This window comes from Urocitellus parryii, chromosome 4, assembly GCF_045843805.1.
Source record: "Urocitellus parryii isolate mUroPar1 chromosome 4, mUroPar1.hap1, whole genome shotgun sequence".
NCBI classification, from domain to species: Eukaryota; Metazoa; Chordata; class Mammalia; order Rodentia; family Sciuridae; genus Urocitellus; species Urocitellus parryii.
The window spans coordinates 95,447,216-95,467,847 of record NC_135534.1 but is presented as its reverse complement, the minus strand read 5'-3'; the positions used below and the strand labels follow the sequence as shown (position 1 = coordinate 95,467,847).

Here is a 20,632-nt window from a genome sequence, read left to right as displayed (position 1 = left end):
AATACAGATCAGAGAGTCCTGGCTTGAACGCTCTGATCTCCAGATGAATATGTGTTTTATTATTTTCAAGTAACATGAACTAATCCAGCATTCTTTCAACCAGGCAGTGATAACCTTTTAGACATCTTGAAAAGGAAATGGTGGAAGTACATTCTGCTGGGACTGGCAGATGTGGAAGCGAATTACACGATCGTCAGAGCATACCAATACACCACTCTGACCAGTGTCCAGGTGAGAGGGAGCCTTCTGACCATTGTGGATTTTATAGCTTCAAGAGGAGAACATGTGCTTATGTGTGCTAATTAATTTTATTGAAATGTATTCACTTGAAGAAATAACCTAAACACAGGTGGATGATATCTGTTTTCCAGTAGAGCACATGCAGTAATGAGTAATGTTGCCTGGAATTAGTAAAAAAAATGTATACATGTTAATCATTTCCTAAACCACTAATGCTAGAGCAGTTTAGAACAATTCCTACCAAAATAAGCACAAATATTTAGTTGGCAGTTGGTACTGTGGTGTTGACAGGAGTTCTGTTTTATGCGTTGCTCAAACATGAAAGTGGATGTATCTTTATACTACAGAAAAGTTGGAGGTTTGAAAGCAAAGGAACCTATTGAAGGAGCCTATTAAACATCTTGGGGAGAGAGGGTAGCCAAAGGTAGAACTCTCATCCCTATTTCTTTATTAGTTTTATTCTTGCAGGGTTGAAAGAAAAATGCTCCTATATAGCATTAATTTCCAACTTTTTGGAGTTGAGGAAGACTTAATTTCAGTTGTTTAAATGTTAGTGGGAATGCTTTGTATTAATACCAACTCATCATTACTAGCAACAAAATGTATATGGAGATGGAAGTGAAATGGACTCCATGTTTAAACTTCAAAGTTCTATGAATTTATACTTTTTTGATATATTACTTTTCTCACTATACAGTTTGTATTAGACCTACAAATTTTAGCAACTGTGGAAAAATTAAAGTGAAATTAAACTAGGTAAAGATTGACAAAAATCTATTTTTTCTATATGAACATACATTAAATGTTTTTTTCCCAGAATGTGTTTTATTAAATACTTTTTTCCCCCCCTATAACATTGTGCTAAGCATCATCCTCAGCAAACCCTTTGGTTTTTTCACTGGTATAGCTTAAAATTCCCAGATAGGAAATGATTTGTTAAGACAGACATTGTTTTAGTCACCAAAATTCCTGACAAGAATAGTTAGAGGGGGAAAAGTTTATTTTGGCTTGCAGTTTTGGAGGTCTCAGTCCATAGATGACTAACTGCATAGCTCTGAGCCCAGGGTGAGGCAGAACTCTTGGCAGAGGAGCATGGTAGAGGAAAACAGCTCAGGATGTGGTAACAGGAAGTAGAGGGAGCTCTCCTGGGACAAAATTCATACCCAAAGGCTGGCTCCCAGTAGCCTATGTACTCCAGCCACACCCTACCTGCCTACAGTCACCACCAGTTAATCCATATCAGTGGGATAAGCCATCCCATCAAGTTACACTCAAAACCTAATCATATCACCTCTGAACATTCTTGGGTCATCTCACACATGAGCTTTCAAGGGACACCTCATATCTAAACTGTAAGCTGAACACCAGAGGAGGCACACAAAGAACCTAGAATTTCATAAAAATTATAAGCAGAGTTACGTAAAGGATGAAGTTTGTCACAAGGAGGAGTGAGTACATATAGACAATGTCATTTTCTAGTCACATCTACCCTTATAATTTCAGATACCTTTTTTTTTTGGTGCTAGAGAGTGAACTCAGATACATTTTAATTACTTGATTTCAGTTTTCAGAAACTTTGATATCTGACTAGTAATGATGAACAGTTTTTTAATTGGTTCAAGGTCTACACACAGTTAAACAAAATACTTACCTTTGGATTTTCTTTAAGGGGGGGGGGTGGGCTACCAGGAAGTGAACCCAGAGGTGCTTGATCTCTGAGCCACATCCACAGCCAGTTTTATTTTGAGACAAGGATCTCCCTAAGTTGCTTAAGTCCTTACTACGTTGCTGAGACTGACTTTGAATTTGCGCTCCTCCTGCCTCAGCCTCCTTAGCTTCTGGGATTACAGGCATGTACCAACATGCCCGGCTTACCTGTTGCAACTGAAGTTCATGATTTTTCCTATTGAAAACAATTTCTTATATGCTAGCCCCTTAGAAAAACCTAAGCATTTGATTGTCAAGTCACATACTTCTGGTCCTAGCAAAGAATATATTATTTCAGAAAAAGCATCTTCCTTCTAGCAGCAGAGATGCCTATGATTGGATTTATTCAAGTTGATTCTCTGTTAAAGTAAATCTCTGACTGGGGAAATCTGAAAATGTGGAAATTTGGATTAGAAGGTCTTTGTACCTCCTTCGTAAGGATTCCTTCAAAGATTTGTAATTACAGGTAGTCAGGCGGTGGTTCATTGAAGTTCATGATGTGGCCTTCCTTGTGTTTCTACTCCTGTCTCTTCCCACTCTTCTGCCACATCTGCCCATCCCCTACCATATCTGCTCCTTCTCTCTTTTGCCACTCTATTTTTTTCTAGAATATAATCTAGAAATCTGTTTTGAAGTCCTCTCCCCTTTCTCTAAGGCTTACTTCAATGTGGCTATCTTTTCTATATGCTATTGTTCTTTTTTATTTTATTAAAATATATATTTATTTTGTTATATATGATGGCAGAATGCAATTCATTTCATATTACATGTATATTGCACAATTTTTCAAGTCTCTGGTTGTACACAAAGTATCTTCACACCATTCGTGTCTTCAAACATGTGCTTAGGGTAATGATGTCTAACTCATTCCACCATCTTTCCTACCCCCAAACTCCCTCCCTTCCCCTCCCTCCCCTTTGCCCTATCTAAAGTTCCTCCCTTCCTCCCATGCTCCCTCCCAATTGCCATTATGAGTCAACATCCTCACATCAAAGAAAACATTTGGTTTTTTTTTTTTTTGGATTGGCTTACGTCACTTAGCATGATATTCTTCAACTCCATCCATTTACCTGCAAATGCCATTATTTTATTCTCTTTTAATGCTGAGTAATGTTCCATTGTGTATATATACCAAAGTTTCCCTATCTATTCATCTACTGAAGGGCATCTGGGTTGGTTCCACAATTTAGCTATTGTGAACTGTGCTGCTATGAACATTGATGTGGCTGTGTCCCTGTAGTATACTGTTTTTAAGTCCTTTGGGTATAGACCAAGGAGAGGGATAACTGGGTCAAACAGTGGTTCCATTCCCAGTTTTACAAGGAATCTCCATACTGCTTTCCATATTGGCTGCACCAATTTGCACTCCCACCAGCAATGTATGAGTGTGCCTTTCTCCCCACATCCTCACGAACACTTATTGTTGTTTGTATTCTTAATAGCTGCCATTCTGACTGGAGTGAGATGAAATCTTAGAGTAGTTTTGATTTGCATTTCTCTAATTGCTAGAGATGTTGAACTTTTTTTATATGTTTGTTGATTAATTGTATACCCTCTTCTGAGAAGTGTCTGTTCAGTTCCTTGGCCCAATTATTGATTGGGTTATTTTTTTTTTTTTTTGGTGTAAAGGTTTTTGAGCTCTTTATATATCCTAGAGATTAGTGCTCTATCTGATGTGCTTGTGGTAAAGATTTGCTCCCATTCTGTAGACTCTCTATTCACTTCATTGATTGTTTCTTTTGCTGAGAAGAAGCTTATGATTTTGAGTCCATCCCATTTATTGATTCTTGGTTTTAATTCTTGCACTATAGGAGTCTTATTAAGTAAGTTGGGGCCTAATCCGACATGATGGAGATTGGGGCCTACTTTCTCTTCCATTAGGTGCAAGATCTCTGGTTTAATTCCTAGGTCCTTGATCCACTTTGAGTTGAGTTTTGTGCATGGCGAGAGATAGGGGTTTAACTTTATTTTGTTGCATGTGGATTTCCAGTTTTCCCAGCACCATTTGTTGAAGAGGCTATCTTTTCTCCAATATATGTTTTTGGCATCTTTGTCTAATATGAGATAACTGTAATTATGTGGGTTAGTCTTTGTGTCCTCTATTCTGTACCATTAGTCTACAAGTCTATTTTAGTGCCAATAGCATGCTGTTTTTGTTACTATTGCTCTGTAGTATAGTTTAAGGTCTGGAATAGTAATGCCACCAGCTTCACTCTTCTTGCTAGGAATTGCTTTGGCTATTCTGAGTCTCTTATTTTTCCAGATTAATTTAATGATTACTTTTTCTATTTCTATGAGGAATGTCATTGGAATTTTGATTGTCATTGCATTGAATCAGTATAGTGCTTTTGGTAGTATGATCATTTTGATAATACTAATTCTGCCTATCCAAGAACAAGGTAGATATTTCCCTCTTTAAGGTCTTTTAAAATTTCTTTATTTAGCATTCTGTAGTTTTCGTTGTAGAGGTCTTTCACTTCTTTCATTAAGTTGATTCCCAAGTATTTTATTTTTTTTTGAGGCTATTGTAAATGAGGTAGTTTTCCTCATTTCCCTTTCAGAGGATTTGTCACTGATGTACAGAAATGCCTTTGATTTATGGGTATTGATTTTACATCCTGCTACTTTGATGAATTCATTTATTAGTTCTAGAAGATTTCTGATGTAATTTTTTTGTGTCTTAAGGTATAGAATCATATCGTCAGCAAATAGTGCTAATTTGAGTTCTTCTTTTCCTATCAGTATCCCTTTAATTTTTTTCAACTGTCAAATTGCTATGGCTAGAGTTTCAAGAATTATGTTAAATAGAAGTGGTGAAAGAGGGCATCCCTGCCTTGTTCCAGTTTTTAGAGGGAATGCTTTCAATTTTTCTCCGTTTAGAATGATATTGTCCTGGGGCTTAATATAAATAGCTTTTACAATGTTGATATGTTTCTGATATCTCTAGTTTTTCTAGTGTTTTGAACACGAAGCTGTGCTGTATGTTGTCAAATGCTTTCTCTGAATCTATTGAGATGATCATATGATTTTTATCTTTGAAGCTATTGATGTGATGCATTACATTTATTGATCTGTATATTGAACCAACTTTGCATCCCTGAGATCAATTCCACTTGATTGTGGTGCACTATCTTTTTGATATGTTTTTGTATTTGATTTGCTAGAATTTTATTGAGAATTTTTGCATCTATATTCATTAGAGATATTGGTCTGAAGTTTTCTTTCTTTGATGTGTGTTTGTCTGGTTTTGGAATCAGGGTGATATTGGCCTCATAGAATGTGTTTGGAAGTGCTCCCTCTTTTTCTATTTCATGAAATAGTTTGAGGAGTATTGGTTGGTTAGTTAGTTCTTCTTTAAAGGTCTTGTAGAACTCAGCTATGTATCATCCAGTCCTGGGCTTTTCTTGGTTGGTAGGCTTTTGATGGTGTCCTGTATTTCCTTGCTTGAACTTGATCTGTTTAAGTTGTGTATATCATCCTGATTTAGTTTGGCATATCATATGCCTCCAGAAATTTGTTGACGCCTTTGATATTTTCTACTTTTTGGAGTACAGATTTTCAAAATAATTTCTAGTTATCTTCTGTATTTCTGTAGTGTCTGTCACGATTTTTCCCTTTTCATCACGGATATTAGTAATTTGAGTTTTCTCTCTCCTTCTCTTTATTAGCATGGCTAATGGTTTATCAATTTTATTTATTTTTTTCAAAGAACCAACTGTTTGTCAGTTTTTTTAGTTGTTTCATTTTCATTGATTTCAGCTCTTATTTTAATTATTTCCTGTCTTCTACTGCTTTGGGGGTTGATTTGTTCTTCTTTTTCTAAGGCTTTGAGATGTAATGTTAGGTCATATATTTTTTGACTTTTTCTTCTTTGAAGGAATGAACTCCACACAATGAAATTTCTCTTAGAACTGCCTTCATAGTGTCCCAGAGATTTCAATATGTTGTATCAGTGTTCTCATTTACCTCTAAAACTTTTTAAATCTCCTCCTTGATATCTTTTGCAACCCATTGTTCATTCAATAGCATAGTATTTAGTCTGCAGGTGTTGGAATAGCTTTTATTTTTTGTTTTAGCATTGATTTCTAATTTCATTCCTTTATACTCTGATAAGAATGCAGGGTAGTATCTCTACTTTTTTGTATTTACTAAGAGTTGCTTTGTGGCATAATATATGGTCTATTTTAGAGAAGGATCCATGTGCTAATGAGAAGAAAATGTATTCGCTCGTTGATAAATAAAATGTTTTATATATGTCTTAAGTCTAAGTTATTTATTGTATTATTTAGTTCTACAGTTTCTTTGTTTAGCTTTTGTTTGGAAGATCTATCAGCTTTTGTTTGGAAGATCTATCCAGTGGTGAAAGCGGTGTGTTAAAGTCACCCAGAATTATTGTGTTGTGGTCTGTTTGATTCCTGAACTTGAGAAAATTTGATTGATGAACATAGATGCTCCATTGTTTGGGGCATACATATTTATAACTGTTATGTCTTGTTGATGTATGGTTCCCTCAAGTAGTATAAAATGTTCATCTTTATCCATTTTGATTAACTTTGACTTGAAGTCTACTTTATTTGATGTGAGGGTGGAAACCCCTGCTTGTTTACGCAGACCATGTAAATGGTATATTTTTTCCCAACCTTTCACCTTCAGTCTGTTGACATCTTTTCCTATGAGGTGAGTCTCTTGAAGGCAGCATATTGTTGGGTCTTTTTAATCCAATCTGCCAGTCAATGTCTTTTGATTGGTGAGTCTGGGCCATTAACATTCAAGGTAATTATTGAGACCTGATTTGTATTTTTGGTCATTTTGTTTATTTTTGGTATTTAACTTGACTTGGTTTCTCCTTTGGTTGGCTTTTCCTTTATTGTAGTTCTTCCCTTTGCAGATTTTCATTGTTATTTTTTTATTTCCTCCTCCTGGAATATTTTGCCAAGAATGATCTGTAGTGCAGGCTTTCTTGTTATAAATTCTTTTAGCTTTTGTTTAGTACAGAAGGTTTTTATTTCATTATCAAATCTGAGGCTTAATTTTTCTGGATATAAGATTCTTAGTTGGCATTCATTATCTTTCAGAGCTTGGTGTATGTTGTTCCAGGATCTCTGGCTTTGAGAGTCTGGGTTGAAGAATCTGCTGAGACCTGAATTGGTCTTTCCTTATAGGTAATCTGATTTTTTTTCTCTTGTGGCCTTTAAAATTCTATCCTTATTCTGTATGCTAGGCATTTTTATTATAATGTGTCTTATTGTAGATCTGTTGTTATTTTGTACATTTGGTGTCTTATAGGCCTCTTGTATTTGATTTTTCAATTCATTCTTCATGCTTGGGAAATTTTGTGATGTTATTTCATTGAAGAGACTGTGCATTCTTTTGGTTTGAATTTCTGAACCTTCCTCTATCCTAATAAATCTTAAATTTGGTGTTTTGATGCTATCCCATAATTCTTGAATGTTCTCTTCATTGTTTCTTACCATCTTCATTGTGAGGTCAGCTTTATTTTCAAGATTGTGTATTTTGTCTTCATTGTCTGAGGTCCTGACTTCCAAGTGATCTAGTATGTTGATGATGCTTTCTATTGAGTTTTTTTTTATTTGGCTTATTGTTTCTTTCATTTCATGAATTTCTGTTGTTGTTTTTCCCCAGAATCTCTCTTTCTTGAAGTAATCTCTTGCTACCTGTCTTTGCTCTCTTATCTCTTTGTTGGTGTGATTGATATTTGCCTGTATCTGCTCATTTAGGTCATTCTTTAATTCCCAGATCATTTAGTTATGAATATTCTGAACTCCTTCTCTGACATTTCATCTACTGTGCTATCTGTGGATTCTATTGTTGTAGTATTTTGCTTTGTTTGGGGCACTTTCCTCCCTTGGTTTTTCATGATGTCTCTGTGTGTTCCTCTCTTGCAGTGTAGATCTGAGGTATTACAGCTTTGCCCTATTGTCTTATAATGTCCCTGCAGGTTACCAATACCTCACCTTTAAGGGGGAGATTAACATTACAGCACTCAAAGTACCCAATGTGCAACCATAGATCCGTTAGTTTCTATTTTTACATTTACACTTTTGTTGCTATAATCAGAAATGATGAGTTTGGTTATCTTCTACCATATAGTTGATGGGTTTGCATAATGGTTTACAGTTTCTAATGGTAGAAGTGGTGGCTTGGGGGTGGGCTGAGATGTTTGTGAGGTAGGATGTTAGTAGGAGAAACAAGAGAGAGGCAATCCTATGCAAGACTCCCTGTTACCTTAGCAACAGGATAACTGTTAGCACCCCTAGTAAAGATACCTCTGGTGCAGCCAGGCTCACAGGGACTTTGGTGACATCTTACCAGGTCCTTATTGTTGTCCCTTGATAGAAGCCACGATATGCCAGTTTTGGGGCAGTGGCAGCTTCAAGCCTATATGTACCCTGATGTTGAGCCGTGGAGCCACACTTTGGTGAATAAGGAACTCCAGCTCAGGCTGGGCCTTTCTCTGGGTCACCAGGCCGCGTGGAGCTGCAGAGCTTCTAATATGATCTAACTCGTTTTTATATCTGTGTCTCCCTACTCCTGTCCTCAGGGTCTCACTTAGTGCCCTCTTGTTGTGGCTCTATAATGCTTTTTAAAGATGAAGTGAGAATCTTGGAACTGAAGTTATCGAAGAAGACACCCATCAGCAAGAATACATTTTGAAAATTTGGTTCATGTAGATAAATGACTGAAGGTATTAGGTATCAGATGAGAAGTTATGGAATTTTAGAATAGGAGTAAACCTGAGATCATTTGGTCTGATCCCTTCATTCCATATTTTAACTCAGAGAGTGACTGGCTTGAGATCACAGAGTTAGCTGGTCCGTGTCAGGGACAGAGCCAAAGCTTCTGAGGCTTTTCCCGTGACAGCAGCTTCCTCATAAGGTCATTTGTGGCCTACCGAAATTGCTACAGGTAGAGCAGATTCAAGTTTGATTTTAAGATGCAGTTTTTGGATAGGGAGTCTTTTGTGACAGTTTCGAGTGAACTTTTTCTACTTTTTTTTTTTTTTTTTGGTTTGAGAACTTTGTTAAGCTATGATGATGGGTTCTGCTGGTGTCTTCCGGGACAGCCTATTATCATTTGCATCATTTAATGGCTTGTTATTCAGGCAAACTCAATAAAGCACTTAGGAGATTAGAGAATTGCAGCTGGAATAAATAACAAGGCAAGGTGCCCATTTCTACATGGTGTGTTGGATTCCAGTGATGATACTGCAGTAAAAGGCAGATAGGATCAGACAGGCTGCTGGAGATTTAGAGATCTGCCTTGTCTATGACTAAACAGATTCAGAGAGAATCATGGACAAGAGTTAAACAAATAACCAAATCAAACCAAACTGACCAACCAAATAACAACAAAAAACAGGGTAATCCAAACCCAGCAGTTTTGGGATATTATTAGTGTAAGGCATATATATACTTGAATGCATCATGAATTATCCTTATTTATATTTTATCCTTGAATTTACATAATTTTTCAAAATTAAGAATTAAGTGCCATCTTTATTTTTCTTTTATTTTGCAAATAGTTTTGGATTTGTTATAATTTTGACACCCTTAATGTCCCTGTCTTTGAGATGGGCAATATCAGGGTACAAGTGTTTTCTGGACCTAGGATTAACAAGTGATGGAGGAGCATGTGATGAAAACAAGCAAGAGTTTGAACAAACCATTGTCTCATGTCATGTGGTCACTTACTCATCAGGGAGAGGGTTCTATTTGCTCTTTCAATGTGACCTTTACTTCTTTGTAGCACATTCCCCTTTTGCAGTTACTTATCTGGTTTTGTGATTATTTATTCCATATCTGTTAACCTTGTATAACTCCTGAGGACAGGCCTTGTATCTATCTTGTTCACCTCTGTATTCCTACCTCCTCTTACAGTGTCTTGCACATGTCAAGTGCTTAATAAATATTTGTTGATTGAGTAAAGAGATGAATGCAGGAAGGAAAGTTTGCCTTCTGGATTTTAGGATAAACATAAGTGGGAGTGTAGAGGTAAATTGCATATGCCCCCAAACAGAATTTTTGGGTTCAGCAACCAGCCATGCCACTTTGGACAATATGGTTTCGGGCAACTCTTTTCTTCTCTCTGTGCTTTTGTTTTCTCATGTATAAAATGTGATTATAATTCCAAGCTCACAGGGTTGTTGTAAGGATTTTTAAATGAGTTAATCCAGGTAAAGCACTTAGCATACAGGACTGGCAATAATAAATGCCCAAGAAATACTGCTTCCTATTATTAGTAGCCATTTTTTAGCTTATGAGAGACTTTTGAAGCTGTTTATTTTTCTTTCCTTGAAGCTTTTGGATTGCTTTGGGATTCCTGTGTTGATGGCTCTCTCGTGGTTTGTTCTTCGTGCAAGATACAGAGTGATCCACTTCATTGCTGTGTTTGTCTGTCTGTTGGGGGTAGGAACCATGGTTGGTGCAGACATCTTAGCTGGGAGGGACGACAACTCAGGTAAGAACTTGTGTGTTATTCCTTTGTGGTTCAGTCACAGAAAAGTTTTGCTCATGTTAGCACTTTTAGTTTTGCAAAGATGCAGTCAAAGGCAGTAAACATGTCCTGGTTAACTATCTTTTACATTTTATTTTCAGCTGTACTTGTTTCTGGTGTTTTGTAACTGTTTCCACAAAACAGTCTTCCTGTTCCTACTGGCCCACAGTCCTTCCCTGCTCTTTTTTTTTTTTCCCCTTCTCAGTAAATAGTTTCTGGTTTTGTCTCATGAGAGAGTTGTTTCTTTGTATATTTGCAATCATCTTCTTTTGGTATGAACATTTAGATTAGTTACTGAAAAATCTATTGTAGAGTCTTCTTGTTTTTCTGTTTTTATCAAAAATGAGACTTGGTGTTCTCTGGTGACATCTAAAGTCACTGTAGATGACTTTGGTGAAATTTAGACTTTGTGTCAGATTTAGACAAGAGCGTTTCCATGCTTCCTGCCCTGTGGTTTTTAATATATCCCCTTCCACAAATTCTATGAATTTGTCAAGTTATAGAATCACTTTCTGAGGCCTCATATTATGGAATATAATATTATTTTCCAGTTATTGAGGAGTAAAAATATGAAAACTTTGCCATATAGTGAGAATTGAATGAACTTCTAGAAACCAGGGTTAAATAAAAATCTTACTTAAATGAACAGGAATCAGGTAAACCCCTAGTTCACTTATTGACAATATATTCCTCTTTGTGTCTTGCCTGCCTGTAGGGAGTGACGTGCTGATTGGTGACCTCTTGGTCCTGCTCGGAGCTTCCCTCTATGCCGTTTCTAATGTGTGTGAAGAATACATTGTGAAGAAGCTGAGCAGACAGGAATTTTTAGGAATGGTGGGCTTATTTGGAACAATTATCAGTGGCATACAGCTGTAAGTGTCTAAGATTTTTCTTAAGAACGAACTAAACAAATAAATCAGCGATTGCTTTCTAACTACTAATATTCATTTGTTGGGTTAAGCCCAAATTCACTTCTGAAATAGAAAGCTGATAAAGATTTGTTAGAGGATTGTTAAATATCAATATTATTATGTTTTATTTTCTTATGCATGTGGGATTCCATAGGATTCCTGACTACAATGTTGTGGAGGCCTTGCCAGTAAGAACTTTTTCTTTTAAAATTATTTTCAAAAAAATGTTAACACATTAACTTTCTAATCTTGTTCAAGGGAAAGGAGTATGCCATGTTTTCCTTCTATAGCTGACTGCTGTTGAAGAACACTTGCAAGGGAGTCTCACATATCATTTTTTTTTTTGGTGGTGGTGGGGTACCAGGAATTGAACCCAGGGGTGCTTAACCACTAAGCCACATCCCCAGCTCTTTTTAATATTTTTACTTAGAGACAGGGCCCCACTGAGTTGCCTAGGGCCTTGCTAAGTTGCTGAGGCTGGCTTTGAACTCGCAATCCTCCTGCCTCAGGATTTTATGCAGCTGTGATTATAAGTGTGTGCCAATGTACCTGGCTGAGTCTGACACATCTTTATGGACTCCTTTGGTTTTATTCTTTGCCATTTTTATTGAAGATAATTATTTCCTAAGAAAAATTCAAAAGTCAACATAATTCCTTACTTTTGCTGAAGTATAGCAACTAACTACTTATGAAATAGTAAAAATTAATATGTGGCTCTCTCTGCAACCTCTTGTTTTTATCTTAGATTGATTGTGGAATATAGGGATATTGCCAGCATTCACTGGGACTGGAAAATTGGTATGTAAATAAATAATAATTTTGTTATCCATGTTCTATCCCCAACTGACAAAAGGCACACCAAAAAACAAATGTTTTATTTTAATAATATTTATATGTCTTTGTCAAATCACACTGATGATAGAGATTTACATTGAGTTTTCTCTGAGAATTGGTAGATGAACCCTTATAAAATTGATTTTTAATTTTTAACTCCAGGAATAGCTTTTTAAAAAAAAAAACTATGAATTCTGAACAAGACTGATGACTGAACTTCGTCACACTAGCTTTCAATTAGATCTCTATTTAGGTCCTCCAACGTGTGAAAGTTGCCATCTGCTTGTTGTAATTTGTGAAGCATTAACTGGAAGCATCGAAGGTTGTGTAATCACTCACCACCTCTGGTTGCTCCTCTCATCTGACATTGCTAGGTGTCTGCACAAAAATAAAACTGAAGAAAATGTTAAGAGAGTGAAGAAAGATTTGAGCCGTATTTTTTTTTTTTATTGGTTGTTCAAAACATTACAAAGTTGAGCCGTATTTAATGATGGGTGAAAAGAAGTTAAACAGTACATAAATGTCACTGAAGATTATGTACCATGCTTGAATAACTTGATTCAATTAAATAACAGAGAGAGAGAGAGAGAGAGAGAGAGAGAGAGAGAGAGAAAGAGAGAGAAAATGAATATATGTATATATTTGCACTGAGCATAGCACAGGTTAAAGAAGTAGATACAAAGCGGAAACATTGCTATTGTGATCAGCATCCACATGACTAGCATTGTCCCAAAGAGGATAGTTATATCGTGCCATCTTGGAGCATTTAATTTAATGTGATGTACAAAATACAAAGATCTCACATCTGTCTTGGATGTTCTAAAAATACTTTATTCTGAATCCAGTTACACAAACCATACCCTAGTGACCAAACAAATAAAAGGAACAAAAGATAATGAGTGATTTCTCTTGACACATGACATTGAGTCTGTTTTTATTGACCTTTTATCACAGAATCATTTGCCCTGGGAGGGTGGATAGGATAGCAGAGGATGATAAGAGCTGATAACTCAGTCACACTATAAGCAAGATATTATGGTCTTCATCATCCAACACCCTATTAGATTCTTAAGGTTTGTCATCTACATCACAGCTTGGTATTTTGTTATTATTTTCCAGAGAACTTTGTAGTTGCATTTGCAGTACTACTATTAGGAGAAGCTTTGTAGATAGTGTGTTAAAGGATCAGGGAGTTTTATATGGCAGCCAAGCTGAAGCCACTTTGTCTTGTGATTTCTCCCCATAATATTAGATATTCCATTTTTCCACAGCCCTGCTGTTTGTGGCATTTGCTCTCTGTATGTTTTGCCTATACAGCTTCATGCCATTGGTGATTAAAGTCACTAGTGCCACCTCTGTCAACTTGGGCATCCTGACAGCTGATCTCTACAGCCTTTTCTTTGGACTCTTTCTGTTTGGTTATAAGGTAAGAAAATAGATCATGTTCAAATAGGAACACTTACCTGGTGGAAAAGGAAGTTTCTTTAAGCAGGTTTCTTTAAACTCTCTATCCAAAAATAAAACCTCATCCTCTTGACAAGGATTTCACTGGACAAGCCTAACTCCTTTTGTTTCCAAATTAGAAAATCGGTCCCAATAAGAATCGCCCTTCTGGAGTTATTCTAAAGGGTGAAATGCAGTGCACTTTGTTTTTGATTTAGCCAAGAACACTCGGTTTTGGAAATGCTAATATGTGTTGCCAGGTGATAACCAAACAATCCCAGAGCGATGCTATTGACCTTGCAAACTAGACTGAGCACTTGGGGCTTTTCTCTTCACTCTTTGCCCAGATACAGAATCTGCAACACCTGATGGAAAGGAAGGAGGAAAAGGTACATTATCACGAGTGTGTGATTGCAATCATAAGGGACCTGAAAGGTAGTTCAGTCCCGTGGTTTTTCAGATTTTTTTCTGTCTCCAGAGCATCACAGCACACCATAAGCACAACCCACTCTCATCATTAATAGTTTCTGCTAAATGCACTAATGATCAAGGGGAATAGGGTGGGAGGAAATAAATCAGCGTCCTCATGGGAAGCAAGAGAATGAATACGTAATTTGAAAAAATTGTATCCTCAGTCTGGACCACCCTCTCTTGAGAATTACTGATTATATTATTTATTTTAGAGATGGGAAACAAAGGCCCAGGGAAGTTATATGTAGTTAAGTTGCTTAGCCTTAGTGAGCAAGGCTTTACCACTGGTTAGTGGTGAAGTCATGACCAAATCTGAAGTTGTCATCCTCTTCTTTCTCTTCTAGCAATCCAATTTTCTTTTCACTAAACTTCCTACCCCCCCCCCCGCATTTTCATTTATAAAATGAGAATGTCAAGTTAATGAATTCATCATGTTGTCTCATACATCAGAGAGAACCAAATAAGTAAATATTTTTTTGACTTCACAGCCTATTTGAGAACTCTTAGGGCAGCATTTTCCATACTTTCTGATCTCAGGACACTTTGAAATGCTTAAAAATTGAGGGCCCAAGTCACTATTTCCTATTATTTATCATATTAGAAATTAAAGCTGAGAAATTTAAAAATATTAATTTATTAACACATTGAGAAAATAATAAACTCATATAGTACATAATAGCATAAATAATATTTTTTATGAAAAATTATGTTGTCTAAGATTTTTTAAAAATGAAATTGATTTACATTTTTTAAAGATTAGTATATCTTATTTTTTTAGTTGTAGATGGACACAATACCTTTATTTTATTTTTCATTTTTAGGTAGTTTTTATTCTAATTTGTTATATATGCCAGCAGAATGCATTGCAATTTATATTACACAAATAGAGCACAATTTTTCATATCTCTGGTTGTATACAAAGTATATTCACACCATTCATGTCTTCATATGTGTAATTAGGATAATGATGTTCATCTCATTCCACCATCTTTTTTACCCCCATGACCCCTCCCTTCTTCTCCCATCTTTTTTTAAAAAATTTTTAAATTTTTTAATTTTTTTAATTGGTTGTTCAAAACATTACAAAGCTCTTGACATATCATATTTCATACATTAGATTCAAGTGGGTTATGAACTCCCATTTTTACCCCAAATACAGATTGCAGAATCACATCGGTTACACATCTACATTTTTACATAATGCCATAATAGTAACTGTTGTATTCTGCTACCTTTCCTATCCTCTACTATCCCCCCTACCCCCCCCTCATCTTCTCTCTCTACCCCATCTACTGTAATTCATTTCTCTCCTTGTTTATTTTCCCATTCCCCTCACAACCTCTTATATGTAATTTTGTATAACAATGAGGGTCTCCCTCCATTTCCATGCAATTTCCCTTTTCTCTCCCTTTCCCTCCCACCTCATGTCTCTGTTTAATGTTAATCTTTTCTTCCTGCTCTTCCTCCCTGCTCTGTTCTTAGTTGCTCTCATTATATCAAAGAAGACATTTGGTATTTGTTTTTTAGGGATTGGCTAGCTTCACTAAGCATAATCTGCTCTAGTGCCATCCATTTCCCTGCAAATTCAATGATTTTGTCATTTTTAGTGCTGCGTAATACTCCATGGTGTATAAATGCCACATTTTTTTTTTATCCATTCATCTATTGAAGGGCATCTGGGTTGGTTCCACAGTCTAGCTATTGTGAATTGTGCTGCTATGAACATCGATGTGGCAGTATCCCTGTAGTATACACTTTTAAGGTCTTCAGGGAATAGTCTGAGAAGGGCAATAGCTGGGTCAAATGGTGGTTCCATTCCCAGCTTTCCCAGGAATCTCCATACTGCTTTCCAAATTGGCCGCACCAATTTGCAGTCCCACCAGCAATGTACAAGAGTACCCTTTTCGCCAGGACTTGTTGTTGTTTGACTTCATAATGGCTGCCAATCTTACTGGAGTGAGATAGTATCTTAGGGTGGTTTTGATTTGCATTTCTCTGACTGCTAGAGATGGTGAGCATTTTTTCATGTACTTGTTGATTGATTGTATGTCCTCCTCTGAGAAGTGTCTGTTCAGGTCCTTCGCCCATTTGTTGATTGGGTTATTTGTTATCTTATTGTCTAATTTTTTGAGTTCTTTGTATACTCTGGATATTAGGGCTCTATCTGAAGTGTGAGGAGTAAAAATTTGTTCCCAGGATGTAGGCTCCCTATTTACCTCTCTTATTGTTTCTCTTGCTGAGAAAAAACTTTTTAGTTTGAGTAAATCCCATTTGTTGATTCTTGTTATTAACTCTTGTGCTATGGGTGTCCTATTAAGGAATTTGGAGCCCGACCCCACAATATGTAGATCAGAGCCTCACAAGGGCTAGGCAAGCGCTCTACCACTGAGCTACAATCCCAGCCCTGATTTACTTTTCAAAGAATCTGTTTAATGTTCAGCTTAGTAGAAAACAGTTGGAATCTTGCATCTGCTTCTTCATTCAGCCTTGTGATTACACGTCATGTAGCCTCTGGAACATTCCTCTGTGCTCTTGTAAGACAGTGGAAGTGAAAAGGGCAGATATTATCTTAGTATCATTGTGAAAATAGTTTTGAATTTACAGATTCCCCTCAAGGGGTTCCCTCAAAGGTCTTTGGATCACACTTTGAGAACTGCTCTCTTAGAAGCTCCCCCCCCCCATCATACCCACAATAGAGGCTGGTTGACCTGCTTGCTCTCTTTCTCCATAATCATGGAGCAGATAGTTACCATGTTGGCTGTTACCTGATAAATTTTAATTTCAGTAAGCGATAGCAGCTATATTTCTTTGTTCTAGTAAACTTTGTATCCACATAGTAATCCTTTATGCTGATGTATGCTCTTTCCCAGGAACCAGCCATGAACTCACATACTTATCTGAACTGTTGATACATGAAGCTCACTGGGTTCTCAGAAATTGTTGCTTATGAACTGTAAACCTTTGTCTTGCAAAGCCATGGAGGACAGAAACCAGATTTTATCTTTGCAGACTTGGTTAAGATATTACTGAATTAAGACAGAAGGAGTATTTATAGTTTATTGGAAGCATCACAAAAAAGTAACAAATGTCAAAGTGAATCTGAGAAGTGGTCCTGACAGGCCCATACCCCCCCCCCCCCCATGAGAATTGTCAAGGGTTACAAAATACTTCTTAAGATACTGAGCTGCTCCTTGGTTCTGTGGTTGCATTTCTCATGACTGCCACTAGGGGATGGTGGCGTTTCCATACTGCCTTTCCAGGCCCATGATAGCTTCTGTACCCAAACAAAACATTTGGGGGCAAAAGTAAAATTTATGACCTGTCTCACCAGTGCTGTTTAATTTTTTTTTTTAACCAAACATATTGATTTATCTCTAGTAGTTTAACTTTTACTCTCCTATCATAAGTAAAATATTGTCCAAAAAGGAGCAAAGGTTAAAGAAATAACTTCTATGGAAGGCAAGCATTTTTACAGTAGAAGGGGTAGAGAAAGAAAAGGGGAGGGGAGGGGAGGGGAGGGGAGGGGAGGGGGGATAGTAGAGAATAGGACAGACAGCAGAATACATCAGACACTAAAAAGGCAATATGTCAAGCAATGGAAGGGAAACTGATATGATACAGCAATTTGTATATGGGGTAAAAGGGGGAGTTCATAATCCACATGAATCAAACTGTGTAATATGATGTATTAAGAACTATGTAATGTTATGAACGACCAATAAAAAAAAAAAGAAAAAAAAAAAAAGAAATAACTTCTAGGACTGGGGTTGTGGCTCAGTGGTAGAGCGCTTGTCTAGCATGTGTGAGGCACTAGGTTTGAGCCTCAGCACCACATAAAAAAAAATAAATAAATTTATTGTGTTCATCTACAACTAAAAAAAGAAAGAAAGAACTTCTAAGTGGAAGTTCCCTTGTCATTATCATAAACTCTTTATCTTAACAAATATGTCATTTAATAAACTCTTAATAATAAGTAATTAAGATTAGACCTTAAATATTTGCTTTTCAATCTCCCTTGAAAAAGCCCCCTTTTGTGTCATTTTTGGGGCACATGACTTTAAAGTATTATTCTTAGAATGGGAACTTGCAGTCTATATATTCCTCTCCAGTTCTTTTGTTTTATGGTCCTTTGTCCCTGCTGGTCTAGTAGCTAACTCCTAACTCAGATTAGATTTTATTGTTTTTGTCCAAAGGCCATTTCAAGACTTACAGAGCAAAGAGCAGGACTGCAGTGATTTTCAGACTAAATTGTAGATGTATAAAAAAGTTCAGGGAGTAATGAAAACACCTAGCATTTTAGACAGTTTTTAAAGGAAGCCCAGTATACCACCAATTTAAAAAAATTGCATAGCCAAAATAACTTTGATTCTTTTGAAGAAGACAATTGAAAAGAGGTTTAAAAGTTTTACACTTGTCTGTGTCAGATCTTAAACACTCTGTTCCTCTGGAATCGACCTTAAGTAAATACCTGTTGAATAAAGTGGCTACCAGAAACTTCCTGTATAGATCCAGACTCACAGGGTAGGAAAAAGGGTCATAACCTCTGTTTAGGAGACTTACCACACTCCCTCAGTCTCTATTCTAATAAAGGTACCTCCATTTCATCACCCTTCTTCCTAAGAGTGATACAGTGTTTTTCTTTGGAACATTTGAAAACCACCAAACCAAATTGGGTATGTTTTGAACAAACTATATAGCTTTCCCCAGAGGTACCTCTGAACACTTTACAGGAGAGTGTGATTGCTTTTTATAATACTGACTTTAAAAGTTTAATGAGCTGGGTGCAGAGTTGCATGCCAGGTTCGTGGGAGGGTGAGTCAGGAGGATTTTTTCGAGTCTGTGAGTTCAAGACCAGCCTAGGCAACATAGTGGGACTCTACCTTAAAAAAAAAATAGGATATTCTAAATAGCTTTAACTTCCCCTAGTAGTCTCTGAATCAGTGTTCCCCCTACAAGCATCTGTTAGACACCAGCTATGTGTTGACACCGTGCTAAATGCTAGATATAAGAATTAAAGCCAGTGGTAAGAAGGTAACTCAACTGCTCAGCTTGATGTTGTCACTGGCTCTGAAACATCATTGAATCTGGTGAAGGCTGTCGGGCCTTGGGAGGAGAGCTGCGGTCTTTCTGTTCTTTATAAAGATTAATATTAAGAGGAAATAAGCACCTTTGAAAATTAGCATGTCAAACCCAATGGTGTTCCATAGAAGGTCACTTATTTCACAAACCTACCTTTAGGGATGTGTCTTGCTTTCCTTTTCATCTCTTTCTGTAATCTTTCTCTTTCCTTTCCCTTGCCCATTCTCTTTTCTTACTGCTCTTTTTGTAATCCCCTTATTGAAGCCCTTTTTTAATGGACATAATATAAAACCTAAGTTAATTCAATACATCTACTGACCTGAATAACATAACATGTCCTTCTACCCCCATTCTTCATTTTAAAATCAGTTTAACAGGACCATTCATGAACTGAATTTACTTCTATCAAGAAAAAAAATCCTGGGCATTTAATTACGCATTACTTATGCTACATAGTTTCCATAATTTAAAAAAAATGTTCTATTTTTGGTACAGGGATTGAACTCAAGGGCATTCGACCACTGAGCCACATTCCCAGCCCTATTTTGTATTTTATTTAGAGACAGGATCTTTCTGAGTTGCTTAGAGCCTCGATAAATTGCTGAGGCTGGCTTTGAACTTGTGATCCTCTTGCCTCAGCTTCCTGACCCACTGGGATTGCAGGCATGTGCCACCTCGCCTGCACGTAGTTTCCATAATTTTTACTTCACCATTCTTGATTAGTCTTCAGTAATTTTCTTTCTGTGCTTTATTTGTCATGCTAATATAAAAGCAAATACAGTGTGTTCCAAAACCTTCAGGGAGTACCTGAAGGCACTGAACCCTATATATATCTATATCTATAGATATAGATAGATATAGATAGATAAAGTTTATAAATTAGGCACAGTAACCCTAATGATGACTACTGACAACAATTATAATAATAAACTGTAATAAGAGTTATGTAACTGTGTCTTATTGTACTGTTCTTATCCTTGTTGCCTTGGGTAATAGACACCAAGGGAGGTGAAATCATGGATAAGAGGAAACCACTTATATTGATTTTATTAATTTATTTAATACTTGAACTTTTGTATGGATCTTCAATTCATATAAGAGAACATTACAAGGTACCTAATATAACTTGTTTAAATTTTGGGAGGTATGTCAGATGTCATTTTTGGAATATATACCCGATGAATTCGCTTTCTGTCTGTATTGCATTTTGCCCTAGGTAGATGTTTTTATTCCTAAAAAGGATCATTTGGGTAAGTCACCAAAACTGCTCTGCATTCTTATGGTGTGTCTGTCAGAGTGGGCTCCAGTTCTGTTGGTCCTTCTGGGAGCAGAGAGGGTAGCCAGTGTCTTCTGCAGGTTCATTCTTGTGGTTGTCATCACCCCACTCTCCTCTTTGGGCTTCAGACTCTTTTGAAAAATGGTGTCTTAGTCAC

General features: G+C 36.7%; 1 protein-coding gene across 1 annotated transcript in view; it reads left to right on the top strand.

Moving 5' to 3' along the window:
- Slc35f2 (solute carrier family 35 member F2) overlaps positions 1-20,632 on the top strand; it is a 57,971-nt gene that overhangs the window by 36,165 nt on the left and 1,174 nt on the right. The window contains exons 3-7 of the mRNA XM_026399051.2: positions 104-231; positions 10,266-10,425; positions 11,177-11,333; positions 12,118-12,170; positions 13,478-13,632. Of these exons, the coding sequence (XP_026254836.2) occupies positions 104-231; positions 10,266-10,425; positions 11,177-11,333; positions 12,118-12,170; positions 13,478-13,632 (653 nt within the window). The remainder of the gene's footprint in view (positions 1-103; positions 232-10,265; positions 10,426-11,176; positions 11,334-12,117; positions 12,171-13,477; positions 13,633-20,632) is intronic.